Here is a 19379-nt window from a genome sequence, read left to right as displayed (position 1 = left end):
GTAAGGATGGGACTTAGAATAACTTTGTCACTTTGAATGTACACTCATCAGCATACATTAAAATGAAATTTCATTGCATACAGCTCTCAAAGGGTCACCTCTAATGTATACTACATAAACATGACTAAAAAATTAAATAAATATTCATGTATAATAAAAGTGACATATAAAAGTGTTATTTTGCCTCTTATGGGGAGATGGCGGTCAGAGAGGCAGCAACAAAAACCTTCTGTACAGTAGAGGCATCTGTGGTTGAGCTTTAAGGGGTTAAAACCATCAATTACTAAATTGCTAGAAAGGACGGCAGGCAAAGAGAAGCCCTGCAACTTCCTCTTTCGGATCACTCAATGGGCGGAAGGTGGTGTGCAGAGTGGATTCTGTGCTCTTCCCGGGATCGAAGCAGCAGCTGGAAGGTGAGTTGAGAGCAGGTCAGAGGAGAGTCCTGGAGCAAGTAAGGCTGCTTGATTTCCTCCATGATATTGAAGCAGAGAAACAACTGGGCTGAAGGATGTCAGGCTGCTGCAGGTTCCTCCCCAAATTTAAGCGGACCAAAGCTGCACGCTGTCAAAGTGATTGCTGCAATTTTCCTTCTGGTGGGAAGATTTAAAAAGTCTCTCTGAAGTTTAAGGTTGATTCTTTGGGAATGGCTTCCCTCCAAAAATTATGGGTGCTCCATCACTGGAGGTTTTTAAGAAGAGATTGCACATTTATTTGTCCGGAGTGCTATAAGGTCTCCTCTCTGAGCAGAGGATTGGACTAGAAGACCACCAAAGTCCCTTGTAATTTTCTTATTCTCTGTGTACCTGCTGGATTTGTTTTTTACTTCCATGCCTAGCCTAAGGTGACCAGATTTTCAGATTGGTAAAGAGAGACACCATTGAGAGGGGGGGGGGGGGCTTGATTAAAATTTTTATATTTTGTCAAAAGCTCACAAAAGGCGATTAATGACCCCCGAAGACTGAAACCATCATAAATACGAGTCTGTTGCCAAACAAAATTTTGATCACGTGACCATGAGGATGCTGCAATGGTCGCTAAGTGTGAAAAATGGTCGCAACGGTCGTTAAGTGAAAAATGGTCATCAGACACTTTTTTCAATGCCATTGTAACCTTGGTCACTAAACATTTCCCCCCTCCTCGAGACACCTCACTTCTTCCTTCCTTCCTTCATTCCTCTTGCTTATCTACCTTCACCTTATCCGTCTTCTGCTCTTTCCTTCTCTTCCTTCCTTTCTCCTTCCATCCTCTCTTTCCTCACTCACTCCCTTCTTCCTTTTCTCTTCCTTCTTCCTTCCATTCTTTCAGCTTCCTTTCTTTTGCCTATCTACCTTCTCTGTCTTTCTGCTCTTTCCATCTCTCTCTTCCCCTTTGCTTCTGTTCCTTCCTCCTTCCATCCTTTCACCTTCCCTCCTTCCTATTTCTTCCTTCTTCCTTCCTTCTGCCTATCTACCTTCACCTTGTCTTTCTGCTCTTTCCCTGTCTTCCCCTTTCCTCCCTCCCTTCTTTCTAGTTCCATCTTTTCTCTTTTCCTCTCTCTCCCTTTTTCTTTCTTCCTTCCTTCCTTCTTCCTCTTGCCTATCAACTGCATTCTCTTTGTCTTTCTGCTCTTTCCCTCTCTTCCCCTTCTCTTCCTACCTCCTTCCCTCTTTTCTCCCTCCCTTCTTTTTACTCCTTCCTTTCTTCTTCCTCCTTCTCCTTCCTCCTTCTTCCTTCTTTCTATTCTTTCTCCTTCCTTCCATCTTCTCCCCCCCTTCTTCTTTTCCTTCCCCCCTCCCTCCTTCCTTCCTCTCCTTCCCACTCTCTCCTTGGGAGGGGACAAAACCCAAGGGCTAAGGGGGTGGGGGGCAGCAGAGACCAAATAAAGTCAGTAGATCTTATTAAAACTTTCCTATTTGTTGGATCACATTGCTGCGAAATTATAAACCAAATCAGGGGAACATTTTGCAACCAAGCGTGCTACAAGAAAAGGGGGGAGGGAGGCAGCCCTGCCATTTTCCCAGTTTTACAAGGAATGAGAAACGGTGCTTTAATCCGAAGCAACTGCAATCGGAACCACAGACAGGAAAGAAAGAAAGAAAGATCCTTGTAGCACAAAAACCACCTTTGCATGGTTGTGAGAACATAGGTAAAACAACAACAACAAAAAAAGCACAGCGTCCCTCCGCCCTCTGAACGGGACTCAGCATGACTCCGATTTGATTAGAAGGACACGGAGCCGGGCGGGGAGATAAGCACCTTCATTTGCATTCTCTGCGACCATGATGCTTTGCGAGGAACAATCCCAGTGACTTTTTGCAGATTTTTCCTTTTGTGCTTAAAAAAAAAGAGGGACTTTTTAAAAACGCCACAGAATGAGCTGTTAGACTAACAAAATGCAACCCCTTCCTTCATCCTCCTCCATCACTAACAGCTGGGGGCTCAGAAATCGGAGTGAAAAGCCAGTCCTCCATCTCTTCCCTCTTCCTGGATTCACTCGGAAGTTTCTTAAATCTCTCCCTCTCTCCCTCTCCCCCATCTCTGTGTATCTGTCTCTCACTCTCTGTGTGGCCCTTTGCCTCTATCTCCCTCCCTCCGTCTCTCTCTCTGTCGTTCTCTCTGTGTATCTGTCTCTCTGTGTCTCTCTCTCTGTGTCTCTCCTCCCTCCCTGTGTGGGTGTGTGTTTCTCACTCTGTGTGTGTGTGTCTCTCTCTGTCTCTTTCTGTAAGCCACTGTGGCTCCTGTCGTCCTGGATCAGGCTGAGCTGCCTGTCTTTCTTCAGCACCTCCCAGGGGTGCACATCCATCGTAAAATCCATCGGGTCGTCCAAAGTAGCGGGGCTCAGCAGGACCTTGGCTGAATGCGTGCAAACGCTCAAGTCCGCTGCTCGACATAATTAAGGCCGTTCTGCTCCTCCTTTGCGCTGCCCTCCTCTCTCTGATAGCCGCCTGGTTAAAAAGGAGGAGGAGCCCATCGAGGAAGACGATGAACGCGAGCGGGATCCCTGCCCCCGCGGATGGGCTCTGGACTAGCGTGGCCCCCTCTTCCTCCTTTTTAACCAGGAGATCTTCGGCTGCTGCATAAGCCCATGGGCATGCGCTGCCCTCTTCTCTCTGATAGCCGCCTGGTTAAAAAGGAGGAGGAGGCTCCGCTGGTCCAGAGCCCATCGGTGGGGGGAGGGATCCCCCTTGGGTTCCTCGTCTTCCTGGATGGGCTCCGGACCAGTGGAGTCGCCTCCTCCTACTTAACCAGGCGGCTATCAGAGAGAAGAGGGTAGGGCGTGCCCGTGGCCTTGTGCAGCACCCAAATTCTCACCTCCTGTTCTTCGGCTGTTGCACAATCCCAAGGGCACGCGCTGCCCGGTTTGCTGAATCCGACACGGCTTCATAGAAAGAAGGCATGCGAGAAAGCCCCCACCCCATCCCCGCTGCCTGAACTTTTGAATGAAGGAGGCTGCAGGCTCCTTTGTCCTCGGCTATGCAATTTTCTTTCGTTTTCTGCTGCCCGAACGAGTGAATGAGGCAGAGGGAGAATGAAAGGAGATTGCGTCCCTTCTGTCTCCCCGTTGCTCAGAAAAGCAACTCCAGCAAGGTTCTTTGGTGGCGGCAGGCATCCTAGAACCTGCCTGCTAGCAAAGGACCTTCCCGAAGTTGCTTTTCTGAGCAACGGGGACACAGAAGGGACAAAATACCGGCTGGCCGGGATGGGTATACAGGGCTGGGGGCTGGGCAGGCTTATTACCAGGGCTGGTCACAAAAATCGGGACTTTTTAAGAATGCCCCAGGACGCGGGACAAATTGTGCAAAATCATGACTGTCCCGCCAAAATCAAGATGTCTGGTTACCTTAGCCTAGCCAACAAGCACATTATTTCCTATTGGTGCCCCATTTCATGAATTAACCAGGTTAAACTGAAAAAAATAGCAATTAACAATTGGGATATCAATTCTGGGATATTCAGTTGTATACCTACTTCTTGCTTGCCATTTGTTTCATGAGATTTCAGAGTTGCTCTTCTCTGCACTCTTTCTAGAGTCTCCACATCTTTTCTATATTGTGGCGACGAAAACCGAATGCAGTATTCCAAGTGTGGCCTTACCAAGGCATTATAAAGTGCCTTTCACGTGATCTTGGTTCTATCCATCTGTTAATGCAGCCTAGAACTGTGTTGACTTTTTTGGCAGCTGCTGCACACTGCTCATATTTAAATGGTTGTCCACTAGGACTCCAAGATCCATCTCACAGTTACTTCTAATGAGCAAGATATCACATATACTATAGCTATACATTTTGTTTTTCTTGCCTAAATGTAGAACCTTACTTTTTTCACCATTGAATTCCATTTTGTTAGAAAGTGCCCAATGTTCAAGTCTGTCAAGAGCCTTCTGTATCTTAAGCCTGTCTTCTGGAGTGTTGGCTGTTTCTGCCAGCTTGATGTTGTCTGCAAATTTGATGAGTTTCCCATGTATTCCCTCATCCAGATCATTGATGAAGTTTTTGAAGACTACTGGGCCTAAAACAGAGTCTTGGGGTACTCCACTGCATACTTCCCTCCATGTAAATGCAGTTCCATCGAACTCTACACATTGAGTGCGTTTGGTCAGGCAGTTACGAATCCATCTGGTGGTGATGCTGTCTAGCCCACATTTTTCTAATTTATCTAATAGTAGGTGATGGTCTACTTTATCAAATGCCTTACTGAAGTCCAAGTAAATTACCATATTTTTCTAAGTATAAGATGCACCGAAATATAAGATGCACCTTAATTTTGGGGGAGAAAAATAGGGGGAAAAATTCTGCCTACCAGGTATTCATCTGGCTAGCGTCCTTAGTCTGGTCAGCTTCAGCACATACGTTTGTTGGTTTTCAGCTCACACACTATTTATCCCCTGGATTATGTATTTCAAGTGAGGCCACACTGATCAACAATCACTATCTTTATAAACAATCATTGTTGAGGGCAAGTGGGAAGTCTATTTGGACAAAAAAGGAGTACACTTTCCTATCTAAACTCTATCTGAGATCATCAACCAGCATAATCGATGCTATTTCTATTCTATTCTTTGCTATGTTATACTATTTCTATTCTTATCTGCTCCACAGAAAAGTTGAAGAGCACCCCTATGTATAATGCAGACAGATCTAAGCTACTGTATCTTCTTGAAATTGTCCCTTCTAGGCCTAATGGCTCTAATTTATTTGTATGTTGCCTTGGAGATGTCTCCTCATACATCACCTCTCAGGTTTCCAAATTTTTCTTAAGAGCTGTAACCACTAGAGGAGAATGTTGTAACTTCCCTTAGCTATGCTTTTGGTGACTGATTGCTATGATGCTATGATCAATTCTCTTATGTCTCTTTTGTAGTACTCGTATTTTGGTCTTTATATATAAATTATATATATATATATAAGTTGAAGAGCATACTTAAATGAGAAAATTCAAAGAAGATACCCACAATTTGCAAAGAATGTGTTGCATTGGAGAGGAGAAAATTTTCCATTGCTTGAGAAATTGGTTTTGAAGCACAGACTCCATTTTGTTTCGTCTCTTCTCTTCCAAGCCACGCTTAGATGTACCGGTATCCAAAGGGGTGTGTATGCTGCAGTAAAAATATTCAAAGCTCTTTTTCAGCCCCAATGAGGCACTAACGAGTTAAGGGATCTTCCATGCTTTGCCTGCTTTTCTCAGTGCTGCTCCCTCAAACGTTAGTGCCTCTTTAGGGCTGAAAAAACGTTTGTAAAGCACAACTGATCAGAGCAGCAATGGGAAAAGCAGGCAGAGAAGGGAAGATGCTTCACTCATTAGCACCTCATTAGAGCTGAAAAAAAGCTTTGAAAAAACTATATTCAGAGTATAAGATGCACCCAAACTTTCAGGCTCTTTTAGGGGAGGAAAAGTGTGTCCTATACTTCGAAAAATATGGTATTAACAGTATTTCTCTGGTCCACTAATTTTGTCACTTTGTCAAAGAATGCAATAAGATTAGTCTGGCATGATCTGTTTCTGACAAACCTATGTTGGCTTTTGGTTATTACTTTGTTTGCTTCTAGGTGTTCGCTGATTCGTTGCTTGATTATCTTTTCCAGAATCTTCCCTGGTATTGAGGTCAGGCTGATGGGTCTGTAGTTTCCTAGATCATTTTTTTTTTCCTTTTTTGAAGATGGGAACTACATGAGCTCTTTTCCAGTCCTCTGGCAGTTCCCTGGTGCTCCAGGATTTCTGAAAGATACAGTTCAGTGGTTCTGAAATCTCGTCTGCCACTTCCTTCAGAATCTTGGGGTGTAATCCATTCGGTCCTGGTGATTTGAACTCGTCTAGGGTAGACAGGTGCTCACTTACCATTTACTTCAGTGATGAAATCTAAACATTTTCTCTACCGGTTCTGTGGGCGTGGCTTGGTGATCATGGTTTGTGGGTGTGGCTTGGTGGTCATGTGGTTGGGTGGGTGTGGCCAAGTCGACATCAGTTCTTTGCCCTTATGACCTACAGGAAGAAAATATACCAATTATTTTATGCATTTAATACTTAATAAGAATAATGAATAATTACGTAAGAATACTTTCATAAAAGCAATAAAAGTGTTGTCTTCAGGCACTAATGATAATAATGGCTTACAAAAATGTATTATCTGATGGTTGTTGTGACAGTTTTGGTGTCTTAGCCAAGAAACCGACCAAAGTTTTGTTTCCTTTTTATCCTTGCTGGTAAAGACTGCTACTGCAAAAGGAAGAAAAAAAGCTTTGTTAGCTGAGGACCAGTGATGGGAGCAATGCAAAAGCACACAAAACACAAAACACTAGTTTTAACACAAAAATAACACAAAAGCAACCCAATGCAGAAGCAGCTGCACCTCACACAAAAGCCCCGCCCCCGGCCACAAGCAGGAAACTCACAGAGCCACAAAAGCAACACAACTGACTCACAGCATTGTGCAACTCACAATGCAACATTGTACAACTCACACACAATGCAAAAGCAGTACCTCACAGAAACTGGCCCCTGCAACACACTTAACAGATTTAACAGATTAACAGAGTTGGAAAGGACCTTGCAGGTCATCTAGTCCAACCCCCAGCCCAAGCAGAATTGCAAAAGCACCCAAAATGGCCCCTGCTAGAAGCAGGAAACTCACAGAGCCACAAAGAGTTCAACTTTCACACTTAACAAAAACACAATGCCATTGTGCAACTCTCAGACAATGTAAAAGCACACAAAATGACCCCTGCAACAACAAGAGGAAACTCACAGAGAACTCACAAAACCAACTATCACAAGCACAAAATGTCACATACAGCTTGGCGTGATTTTGTGTGTTTGTGTTAGTGAGTGTGAAACACTACAAAAACACAAAATCTCAGAAAGCTTCACAAATCTAAAAATATAAAAGCAGGTAAGCCTTTATAAATTTTAAATAGCTATTATTTCCTTTAAAAAATTCCTAAAAAAACCCCAAGTAAACTTTTTTTTTTAAGTTAAAAAAAACCCTCGTACTTAAGACACAAGACAGGCAGGCAGATTCAGTTGCTAGCCAATGAGATGGATTGCAGGCTGCAGCCGAGGGATTTTGGAAGCAGCAGGCAATCAGCAAGGCAGGTGTTCTGTGACCAGCAGTTCTGTAGAAATGTAGTTATTTCTTGTCTATAGTGCAACTCCACCACCTCTTTTATTTGGGCTATTTCAAAAGTGGTATTTAGCAGGTTCTGACCAGTTGTGGAAAACCGGTAGCAGAAATTTTGAGTAGTTCAGAGAACTGGTAAATACCACATCTGACTGGCCCCACCCCCATCTATTCTCTCCCTCTTGGGTCCCAACTGATCAGGAGGGAATGGGGATTTTGCAGTAACCTTACCATGGAGTGAGGAGGGAATGGAAATTTTACAATATCCTTCCCCTGCCAACAAGCCACTCCATGCCCACAGAATCAATAGTAAAAAAAATTTGAATCCCACCACTGGTCTATTTCTGTTAAATAATTTAAATCTCTGTAACTGTATGTTCCATTTCTGGGTTTCATCCCACCAAGTTTCCGTAATGGCAACAATATCATATCTGTCCTCATTTTTTGAATTTCTAATTCACCCTGTTTATTCCTCATACTCTCTCATTAGTATATTAATTGCAGAGATTCTACTCAATAATTGCCATACTAAGAATTAGTGATTGATTCAAGTCAGAAAGAGAATATTATGATTGAATGGCTACGTGAACTTGGATCTCGGTAATCTTCAGTGTGTCAAATGAATCATAAGTAATATAAGAGGCTGTTCTAGCATTGTGGCATGTTTGCTTTTTACCTATAATGTAAACCTTTTTTTCCTTTTTTGATATCTAATGCAACCATTTTATAAATAATTAGTTACACTTTTACTTGAATCTTATAGGCAGAGAGGATGCCAATAAGAGCAGTCTGGAAAACTGAGAATAAGAAGCAACTTTGAAAGGAAAATAAATGAAGCCAGAAATCAAAATATTTTCCATTTCCTACAGAAACCACAGAAAATTTTACCTCACAAGACACCAAATCTTCTGAATGTCCCGATTGTGGGAAATGTTTCAATTGAAATTATGACCTGGTGATATACCAAAGGATGCACACAGGTGAGAAACTGCATGAGTGCCCAGATTGTGGGAAGAGTTTCATTCAAAAATCCCATCTGGTGAATCACCAAAGGATTCACACAGGAGAGAAACCTTATGAGTGTCCAGATTGTGGTAAAGGTTTCAGACAAAAATCCCATCTAGGGAATCATCTGAAGACTCACACAGGAGAGAAATTATTTGAATGTTCTGATTGTGGGAAACGTTTCAGTCAGAATTCCAGCCTGGTCATTCACCAGAGGTCTCACACAGGAGAGAAACCATTTGAATGTCCTATTTGTGGGAAAAGTTTCAGTCGGTATGGCAGCCTGGTGAACCACCAGAGGACTCACACAGGAGAGAAACCATTTGAATGTGTTGATTGTGGGAAACGTTTTAGTCTCAATTCCAACTTGGTGATACACCAGAGGACTCACACAAAAGAGAAACCCTTTGAGTGTCCTGATTGTACGAAAAGTTTCAGTCAGAATTCCTACTTGGTGAAACACCAGAAAACTCATACAGGAGAAAAACCTTTTCAATGTGGTGATTGTGGGAAATATTTCAGTCTCAATTCTAGCCTGATAACACACCAGAGGACTCACACAGGAGAAAAACCTTTTGAATGTCCTATTTGTGGGAAACGTTTCAATCACAATTCCAGCCTTGGGAAACACCAAAGGACTCACAAAGGAGAGAAAATGTATCAGTGTCCTGATTGTGGGAAAGGTTTCAGTCACAATTCCAGCCTGGTGATACACCAGAGGACTCACACAAAAGAGAAACCCTTTGAGTGTCCTGATTGTGCGAAAAGTTTCAGTCAGAATTCCTTCTTGGTGAAACACCAGAGAACTCATACAGGAGAAAAACCTTTTCAATGTAGTGATTGTGGGAAATATTTCAGTCTCAATTCTAGCCTGATAACACACCAGAGGACTCACACAGGAGAGAAACCTTTTGAATGTCCTATTTGTGGGAAAAGTTTCAGTCATTACTGCAGCCTGTTGGTACACCAGAGGACTCACACGGGAGAGAAACCCTTTGAATGTCTTGTTTGTGGGAAATGCTTTAGTCAGAATTCCAACCTGGTGAAACACCAGAGGACTCACACAGGACAGAAACCCTTTGAATGTCCTGATTGTGGGAAATGTTTCAGTCAGAATTCTGACCTGGTAAAACACCAGAGGACTCACTCAGGAGAGAAACCATTTGAATGTCCTGTTTGTGGGAAATGTTTTAGTCAAAATTCCAACCTGGTGATGCACCAGAGGACTCACACAGGAGAGAAACCCTTTGAATGTCCTGATTGAGGAAAAAGTTTCATTAAAAATGTCCACCTCGCGAGACACCAGACGACTCACATGGGAGAGAAACTTTTCAAATGTCCTGTCTGTGACCAATGCTTCAGGCATAAATCGTCCCTTATTGCCCACAAGTAAATCCACTTGAGACAAAAGTTGATGAGTTTAGAGAAGGCTTGAATTTCATTTCTAAACTCTCATTAGGAATGTAGGTCTTGAATGTATTTTTTAAATTCTCGCCTGATGCTTTTTAGTATTAGACTTGTAGGTAGATAGAAAAATATGTTAGTTCAATAAAGTCTAAGTACCCATTTCTGTTGATCAGCAGACGTTTCCGGATATTTTCTGTGCAGAAGTTGTGGATTTCCTCCAAATGGTTTTCTGGGTAATGCTTTTTGTATATTGATCACGGAACTCCAACATATGGAGTTCCCTCTTCTACTTTGGTGTCCTTCAGATTTTGAGCCCCATAATACTCCAGCCACTCTAGAAGTAGTGCTCGAGATACAACTGTAATGTGCCATGGTGGTGCAGTGGTTAGAGTGCAGGACTGCAAACTGCTTCTGGTGACTGCCAGCTGCTTGCAATTTGGCAGTTTGAATCTCACCAGGCTCAAGGTTGACTCAGCCTTGCATCCTTCCGAGGTGGGTAAAATGAGGACCAAAATGTTGGGGTCAAAACGCTGACTCTGTAAACTGCTTAGAGAGGGAATGGGGCCTGCGAATTAAGGTTGCATGTTGTAATGGTTGTTAAGCGAGATTACCTTGCTTAACTACTCTCACCCCGTTCTCCCTAATGAAGCAGTTAAATAAATCTTCACATCGTTAAGCAGAACAGTAATTTTTGGGTCTGTGCATAGGATTCATCCCTGGTCCATGTTGTGTATTAGTGCAATGAACTGACATTTTACCATGCCTGCCTCTGTGTCAAAATGGTGGCTGCTTCTGGGTCACTCGTGTGAGAGTGGGACTAACTATTCCGTTTTGCTGACTTAACATTTTGTACACCGTTTTAAGAAATTGTGGGTGGCTGCCTCCCATAGAACTCCAAAAGTGCAGGCCATATATCCCTGTGGAGTATGATAATTTGACAAGAACCACTTGTGTCTTGTTACACCAAATGTAGCCCCACCCCCACCAGAGGCCAAAAATGAGAGGCATGGAGGCAGTGATGGTCTGTGGCAAATTTCAAATTAATCTCAAATTACATTGGCATTGAAAAAAGTAACTTTTGGCCATTTTTACTCTTATGACCATTGCAACATCCCCATGGTCCTTTGTCTGGAATGGAAAGTTGGTCTCCCCCATTTCTTTTTATGTGATTCTGTAAGACCTTCATAAATAAGGTGACCAGATGTCTCGATTTCAGCGGGATAGTCACAATTTCTAACAATTTGTCCCATGTCCCGGGGCGTTTTTAAAAAGTCCCGATTTTCTGGCTTTATGTTGAAAGCCCAGTGGATTTGCTTAAGAAATCCTAATCGGGGCAAGACAAAAGACACTCTGTCTAACCTCTCTCTCTGTCTCAGTACTTTCATTGAAGATATTAAAACTTTAAAGCAAGAAAACGGACCCCTCCACGCTCCTTTTACCTCATTTTATAAGAAAAAAATGACCTAGTACCATAGAGCTCCAGGAAATACGTGGCTAGAGAGGTAGTGAGTGTTACTTCCTGGATTTTCTGGAGGGGAGGGGCATGGTGGTTGGAGGTCTGCTGGTGTGGAAAAAATGGTGGCAAAGTTTCTTTGAAAAATATTTCCCTGACTAATTTCACCATCTCAATTTGCTCAGTTCTTTGAATTAACATCTACATCATTCTCGGTTGACTTGGAGTGCAAGCCTGCTGGTAAGTGAGCTGGGTTTTTTCTTTTATTTTTTTAATGTATTTTAAAATAATATTTTATTTATTGTGCATAGGATTTTTAAAAATTCTGTGTGGATTCTTTTTTAAAATTGTCTTAAACTATTTAAAAAAAGATTCTATCCAAAATAAATTGAAGTGAAACCATGTTTAAAAATTCTACGCACAATACTTTGAAATATATTGTGCATAGAAAGAATAGTTTGAAATGTTTTACTTCAATTTATTCTGTGTGGATTCTTTTTTTTAATTGTCTTAGGCTATTTAAAAAAAGATTTTATCCAAAATACAAAATACCAGCTGCAGTTATTCACTTAAGAACTGTGGCACGAAAGGTGGTATAATGGGCTTAGTAACCAAAGTTACAATGGCATTGAAAAAAGTGACTGATGACCATTTTTCACACTTAACGACCATTTTCACACTTAGCGACCGTTGCAGCATCCTCATGGTCACGTGATCAAAATTTTGATGTTTGGCAACAGATCCGTATTTATGATGGTTTCAGTGTCCTGGGGTCATGTAATCACCTTTTGAGAAAGTCAAATGGGGAAACCAGATTCACTTACGTTACTAACTTATCAGCTGCAGTTATTCACTTAAGAAATGTGGCAAGAAAGGTGGTATAATGGGCTTAGTGACCAAAGTTCCAATGGCATTGAAAAAAGTGACTGATGACCATTTTTCACACTTAGCGACCATTTTCACACTTAGCGACCGTTGCAGCATCCTCATGGTCACGCGATTAAAATTTTGATGTTTTGCAACAGATTCGTATTTATGATGGTTTCAGTGTCCTGGGGTCATATAATCCACCTTTTTGACAAAGTCAAATGGGGAAACCAGATTCACTTATGTTACTAACTTATCAGCTGCAGTTATTCACTTAAGAACTGTGGCCAGAAAGGTGGTATAGTGACCAAAGTTACAATGGCATTGAAAAAACCCTAACCCTAACACCCACACCCACTCCCACCACCCTCCGGTCAAAGGTATCCCTCTTTACCAATCTGAAAATCTGGTCACCTTATTCATAAACCTTTAGGGCTCAGCACAAAGCTAATCTTCACAAGCTAAGTAGCATCACATTTCACTATTTCACATGCATCAGTTGCAAAGGTAGATTTCTAGAAGTCGAAAACAACTTGATAGCATTTAACTGATGCAGCATGCACCCACCAGTGGCTGGCCAGGTTAGGTGGTCTTAATAGAATGGACCTTATAAATTCATTTTAGTTTGGCTTTTATTCTAGTGCCCTGGAGTCCCAAAGTTGACTTTTAGCTGCAGTGAACTCTTCTCTCCAACTTCCTCATAAGTATTACAAATAGGGCTGAACAGTGTGGCAAGACCCTTTAAAGTGTCGGCACAGGAAGTGAGAGATAGAACAGAGTAAAAGCTGCTGACAGCTTAAGATTTAATAGGAACTTCTCTTTTTTATATTTCTCCTATGTACTTTGCTGTAACAGTCCAAGTGAACTTCCCCTTTTGAAATGTCATGCTTGTCTCGTGTATGGAAATGCCTTGAGAATGTACCGTGTGGAACACGGCATAAAAGTAGGATCCTGGGCAGAGCTCAGTTCAGTTCAGATTTTGGTGTGTGAACACGCTGAACTCGATGCATCCAATAAACCTGTTTCTCTCACTTTCGTGGTCTCAAGTCCTGCTCTTTTGTAAGTAGATTGCTAACCACAATCTGCTGCAACATAACCAGTGAAAACAACTTGAAAAAGCCTTAGGTAAGGATAGGACTTAGAATAACTTTGTCACTTTGTACACTAATCAGCATACATTAAAATGAAACTTCATTGCATACAGCTCTCAAAGGGTCACCACCTCTAATATACACTACATAAACATGACTAAATAAATAAATAAAAAATTATGCATGCATCGTCATATAAAAGTGTTATTTTCCCTCTTATGGGGAGATGACGGTCAGAGAGGCAGCATCAGTATCTACAACCCTCACTATAGTAGAGGCATCTGTGGTTGAGCTTTAAGGGGTTAAAACCATCCATTACTAAATTGCTAGAAAGGACGTGAGGCAAAGAAAAGCCCAGCAACTTCCTCTTCCGGATCCCTCAATGGGCAGAAGGTGGTGTGCAGAGCGGATCCTGTGCTCTTCCCAGGATCGAAGCGGCAGCTGGAAGGTGAGTTGAGAGCAGGTCAGAAAAGAGTCCGGGAGCCAGTAAGGCTGCTTGATTTCCTCCATGATTTCGATGCAGAGAAACAACTAGGCTGAAAGATGTCAGCTGCTGCAGGTTCCTTCCTCCCAAAATTTAAGCGCACTAATGCTGCACGCTGTTAAAGTGGTCGCTGCAATTTTCTGCTGGTGGGAAAGTTTAAAAAGACTCTGAAGTTTAAGCTTGATTCTTTGGGAATGGCTTCCCTCCGGAAATTATGGGTGCTCCATCACTGGAGGTTTTTAAGAAGAGATTGCACATTTATTTGTCCGGAGTGCTATAAGGTCCTACCTGAGCAGAGGATTGGACTAGAAGACCACCAAGGTCCCTTTTAATTTTCTTATTCTCTGTGTACCTGCTTGGTTTGTTTTTTACTTCCATGTCTAGCCAACAAGCACATTATTTCCTATTGGTGCCCCATTTCATTAATTAACCAGGCTAAACTGAAAAAAAAATAGCAATTGACAATTGGGATATCAATTCTGGGATATTCAGTTGTAAACCTACTTCTTGCTTGCCATTTGTTTCATGAGATTTCAAAGTTGCACTGTCAAAGCAGATGTACACCTGGTCCACAAGTTTGTGGTTAATTTGTGTTATTGGTCCCATGGTTAGGAAGGGGCAGGAAAAGGGAGTTGCACCAATTCAGGTGTTGCCAACCACTGCACTTTTAGGATGGTTGCATCCCACACTCATGAGCCAGGCCAGGCCCACAGAATCAATAGTAAAAAAAATTGAATCCCACCACTGGTCTATTTCTGTTAAATAATTTAAATCTCTGTAACTGTATGTTCCATTTGTGGGTTTCATCCCACCAAGTTTCCGTAATGGCAACAATTTCATATCTGTCCTCATTTATTTGAATTTCTAATTCACCCTGTTTATTCCTCATACTCTGTCATTGGTATATTAATTGCAGAGATTCTACCCAATAATTGCCATACTAAGAATTGGTGATTGATTGAAGTCAGAAAGAGAATATTATGATTGAATGGCAACATGAACTTGGATCTCGGTAAACTTCAGTATGTCAAATGAATCATAACTAATATAAGAGGCTACTCTAGCATTGTGGCATGTTTGCTTTTTACCTGTAATGTAAACTTTTTCCTTTTTTAACATCATATGCAACCATTCATAAATAATTAAAAGTTACATTTTTAATTGAATCTTACAGGGAAAGAGGATGCCAATAAGAGCAGTCTGGAAAACTGAGAATAACAAGCAACTTTGAAAAGGAAAACAAATCAAGCCAGAAATCAAAATATTTTCTATTTCCTACAGAAACCACACAATTCTTCTGCTTCCCTAGTAGGTAAGAGACAAAGGAGAGAAAATTAGGCAGAGATTATGAGCAGGAAAATGTGGAGTATGTGGAACTCAAAGATACATTCTTGAAAAGTCAAGGGAGATTATTTTTCCATTCAGAAAAAGAGGGCAATGCCAGGATGTCAGTGGGGAGGAAAAGGTCAATTGAACAGCCGCATAGGGCAGACAGTGAAGCAGACATCACCCTGTGAGGAAGGCAACAGTAGCTGCACTCAAAGCACAACTAAACAATCTATAAGGCATGGTGGAAAAGCTCTACTGACATGCATATTGTGGGGAAAAATACAGACTCCAAATCATGGCTGATTATGCACAAAATGATTCATATTGCAGAAAAGCCATACAAATACTCTGAATGTGGGAAAAGCTTTCATCAAGACAACTCTCGTGTGCTTGATGGAAGGACTCATACAGGAATGGAGCTTTAACATGCATGTCAACTTGGTGAAACACCAGATAATTTATATTGGGCAGAAATCATATGTCTAAATTATATTGGGCAGAAATCTACATTGTGGCGAAAATTTCAGTCAGAATTCCCACCTGGCGGACCACCAGAGAACTCACATAGTAAAGAAATCAGATTGTGACAAAAGTCTAATTAGAAAATTTCACCTCACAAGACACCAAACCCTCTGAATGTCCCGATTGTGAGAAATGTTTCAATTGAAATTATGACCTGGTGATATACCAAAGGATGCACACAGGAGAGAAACTGCATGACTGTCCAGATTGTGGTAAAGGTTTTATTCAAAAATCCCATCTAGTGAATCACCAAAGGATTCACACAGGAGAGAAACCTTATGAGTGTCCAGATTGTGGTAAACGTTTCAGACAGAAATCCCATCTAGGGAATCATCTGAGGACTCACACAGGAGAGAAATTATTTGAATGTTCTGATTGTGGGAAACATTTCAGTCACAATTCAAGCCTGGTCATTCACCAGAGGTCTCACACAGGAGAGAAACCATTTGAATGTCCTATTTGTGGGAAAAGTTTCAGTCGATATGGCAGCCTGGTGAACCACCAGAGGACACACACAGGAGAGAAACCATTTGAATGTTCTGATTGTGGGAAAAGCTTCAGTCACAATTCCAGCCTTGGGAAACACCAAATGACTCACAAAGGAGAGAAACCCTTTGAGTGTCCTGATTGTGGGAAAAGTTACAGTCACAATTCCAGCCTGGTGATACACCAGAGGACTCACAAGGAAGACAAACCCTTTGGATGTCCTGATTGTGTGAAAAGTTTCAGTCACAATTCCGGCCTGGTGAAACACCAAAGGATTCACACAGGTGAGAAATCCTTTGAATGTGTTGATTGTGGGAAATGTTTTAGTCTCAATTCCAACCTGGTGATACACCAGAGGACTCACACAAAAGAGAAACCCTTTGAATGTCCTGATTGTGCGAAAAGTTTCAGTCTGAATTCCTACTTGGTGAAACACCAGAGAACTCATACAGGAGAAAAACCTTTTCAATGTGGTGATTGTGGGAAATATTTCAGTCTCAATTCTAGCCTGGTAACACACCAGAGGACTCACACAGGAGAAAAACCTTTTGAATGTCCTATTTGTGGGAAAAGTTTCAGCCAGTACTGCAGCTTGCTGATACACCAGAGGACTCACACAGGAGAGAAACCCTTTGAATGTCTTGTTTGTGGGAAACGCTTTAGTCAGAATTCCAACCTGGTGAAACACCAGAGGACTCACACAGGACAGAAACCCTTTGAATGTCCTGATTGTGGGAAATGTTTCAGTCAGAATTCTGACCTGGTAAAACACCAGAGGACTCACTCAGGGGAGAAACCATTTGAATGTCCTGTTTGTGGGAAAGGTTTTAGTCAGAATTCCAACCTGGTGATACACCAGAGGACTCACACAGGAGAGAAGCCCTTTGTATGTCCTGATTGTGGGAAAAGTTTCATTAAAAATGTCCACCTTGCGAGACACCAGACGACTCACATAGGAGAGAAACTTTTGAAATGTCCTGTCTGTGACCAATGCTTCAGGCATAAATCGTCCCTTATTGCCCACAAGGAAATCCACTTGAGTCAAAAGTTGATGAGTTTAGAGAAGGCTTGAATTTCATTTCTGAACTCTCATTAGGAATGTAGGTCTTGAATGTATTTTTTAAATTCTCGTCTGATGCTTTTTAGTCAAATACATATCAGCATTAGACTTGTAAATAGATCAAAAAATATGTTAGTTCAATAAAGTCTAAGTACTCATTTCTGTTGATCAGCACAAGTTTCTGGATATTTACTGTGCAGAAGTTGTGGATTTCCTCAAAATGGTTTTCTGGGTAATGCTTTTTGTATATTGATCACGGAACTCCAACATATGGAGTTCCCTCTTCTACTTTGATGTCCTTCAGATTTTGAGCCCCATAATACTCCAGCCACTCTAGAAGTAGTGCTTGAGATACAACTGTAATGTGCCATGGTGGTGCAGTGGTTAGAGTGCAGTACTGCAAACTACTTCTGGTGACTGCCAGCTGCTTGCAATTTGGCAGTTTGAATCTCAAGGTTGACTCAGCTTTGCATCCTTCCGAGGTGGATTCAATGAATTTAGAGGTAGTTTAGAAAATACCATTTTTGGGGGAGTCTAAGATGCACTCCCCCCCCCCACAAAAGAGGGGGGAAATTTGGGTGTGTCTTGTACACCAAATGTAGCCCAACCCACCCTCCACCAGAGGCCAGAAATGAGAGGCATAGAAGCAGTGATGGTCTGTGGCAATCCCTGCAGTCTGGAACAGCTGATTGGGTATCCCGGCAGTCCCATCCCTCCGCCAATCAGCAGTGCTGGATCAGGCTGCAATAAATGCTAAAGCTGACCTAGCTGGTCAAAGTTTGCATCAGCAATCACATTCAGAAAGCACACACAAGTAACTGATTCAGCAGGATTCAAAATAATAATATACAATACAATACCAAAAGCAAGTTTCCAAGGTGGCAGTAAATACAAGCAAAACACAAGCAGTTTCACTTTCAGTTCTCAGCTAAGCCAGGCAAATACTGTTTCAGACTCCAAATAACAGTCATTGGCTGACTTAGTTGCTATGCCTATTAATTGGCTGACCTTGTTACCATGTGTTCCAAGTCATGAACTCACACACTGACAGGAAGCTAGCCAGCTAAATACATGGATGCTGATAGACAGAAGCAGATTTTTTTTCTTCTCATTTTCCTCCCCAAAAACTAAGGTTATGTCTTATACTCTTGACCATCTTATACTCCAAAAAATATGGTAGGTACAGAGGAGCCTCATGGATTTGCTTCTGGTAAGGGGACTTTTTTTTAGAAAAAAATATTCTATTCAGAAAATTAATATAAAGTACAAACTCCCCAAAAAAGAAAGATTTTTTTTCAAAAACAAAACGGATAGACAAAACATTTTAAAAGAAAAATGTGCGCTAAAAAGACAAAAGCAGATTTGCCTATATTCCTCCCCCCCCCCCGGCCAATAAAATAGTCATAAATATATTGGAGCAATATTAGTTTCCTCCCCTTCTGAAGCAGACCCAAAATTTATAAACTTCGACTTCTGTTTACAAACAATTCAACATGTATCTATCTACCAGTGACGTGCAGTCAGGGGAGGCACAGCCGCACCACTCCCTTCATGAAAAGAAAAGGAAAAGGAAAAAGGCAAGAGCTGAGGTCAGGCTGAGCTAGTTGCTGCCTCACCGTGGATGACTCTGCTTAAATGTTTTAAAAAGCCCCTAAAAAAGCGCCCTCTATTGTGAGGCAGGAGAACGGTCTGCCTCATCTAGTCTGACTTTAGGCGTTTTATGATTACTTGAGCAGAGTTAAGCAAGGGCTAAAAGCCTAAAAATTCCTGACGTAGGTGAGGCACACCGTTCTCCTGCCTCATAGTAGAGGACGCTCGTTTGGGCGGGGCTTCTTCAGAGGACCCGAGGCAAGAGCAGAGTTGAAATCCTCTCTGAAACAGCTGCAAAAGGTACGTGTGGGTTGGAGTGAGGGGGAGGAATTCAAATTTCATCCTCCTGGTGCGGGGCTTTGGGCAAAGGCTGGAGGACCGTGGCTCGCTTGTGTTCTCCCTCCCCAAATGTAGTTTGATTGCAGGCAGAGCCACGTTGCCTTTTCAAACCTGTAATCAATGAAGCTGGGCTGGATCCTTCCCGGGCTGGG

The 19379-nt window shown here is 42.0% G+C and overlaps 1 protein-coding gene across 1 annotated transcript; it reads left to right on the top strand.

Moving 5' to 3' along the window:
- The first annotated feature begins 349 nt into the window (after positions 1 to 349).
- Positions 350 to 17464, top strand: LOC148047484 (uncharacterized). Its single transcript, XM_087711601.1, has 4 exons — positions 350 to 413; positions 8358 to 9852; positions 15424 to 15429; positions 15959 to 17464. Exons 2-4 carry the CDS (start codon positions 8565 to 8567, stop codon positions 17308 to 17310), a joined length of 2646 nt encoding a protein of 881 aa, XP_087567727.1. The 5' UTR covers positions 350 to 413; positions 8358 to 8564; the 3' UTR covers positions 17311 to 17464.
- Positions 17465 to 19379: the final 1915 nt, after the last annotated feature.

Source organism: Thamnophis sirtalis, unplaced genomic scaffold (genome assembly GCF_051295495.1).
Source record: "Thamnophis sirtalis isolate CommonGarterSnake01/CBP01778 unplaced genomic scaffold, rThaSir2_p1.2 scaffold_3, whole genome shotgun sequence".
Taxonomy (NCBI): Eukaryota; Metazoa; Chordata; class Lepidosauria; order Squamata; family Natricidae; genus Thamnophis; species Thamnophis sirtalis.
This window is presented reverse-complemented; position numbering and strand designations above follow the sequence as displayed.

What these genes read in the sequence shown, in the direction of transcription:
- LOC148047484 (XM_087711601.1), top strand. Translation starts at nt 8,565, where the DNA reads ATGCACACAGGTGAGAAACTGCATGAGTGCCCAGATTGTGGGAAGAGT.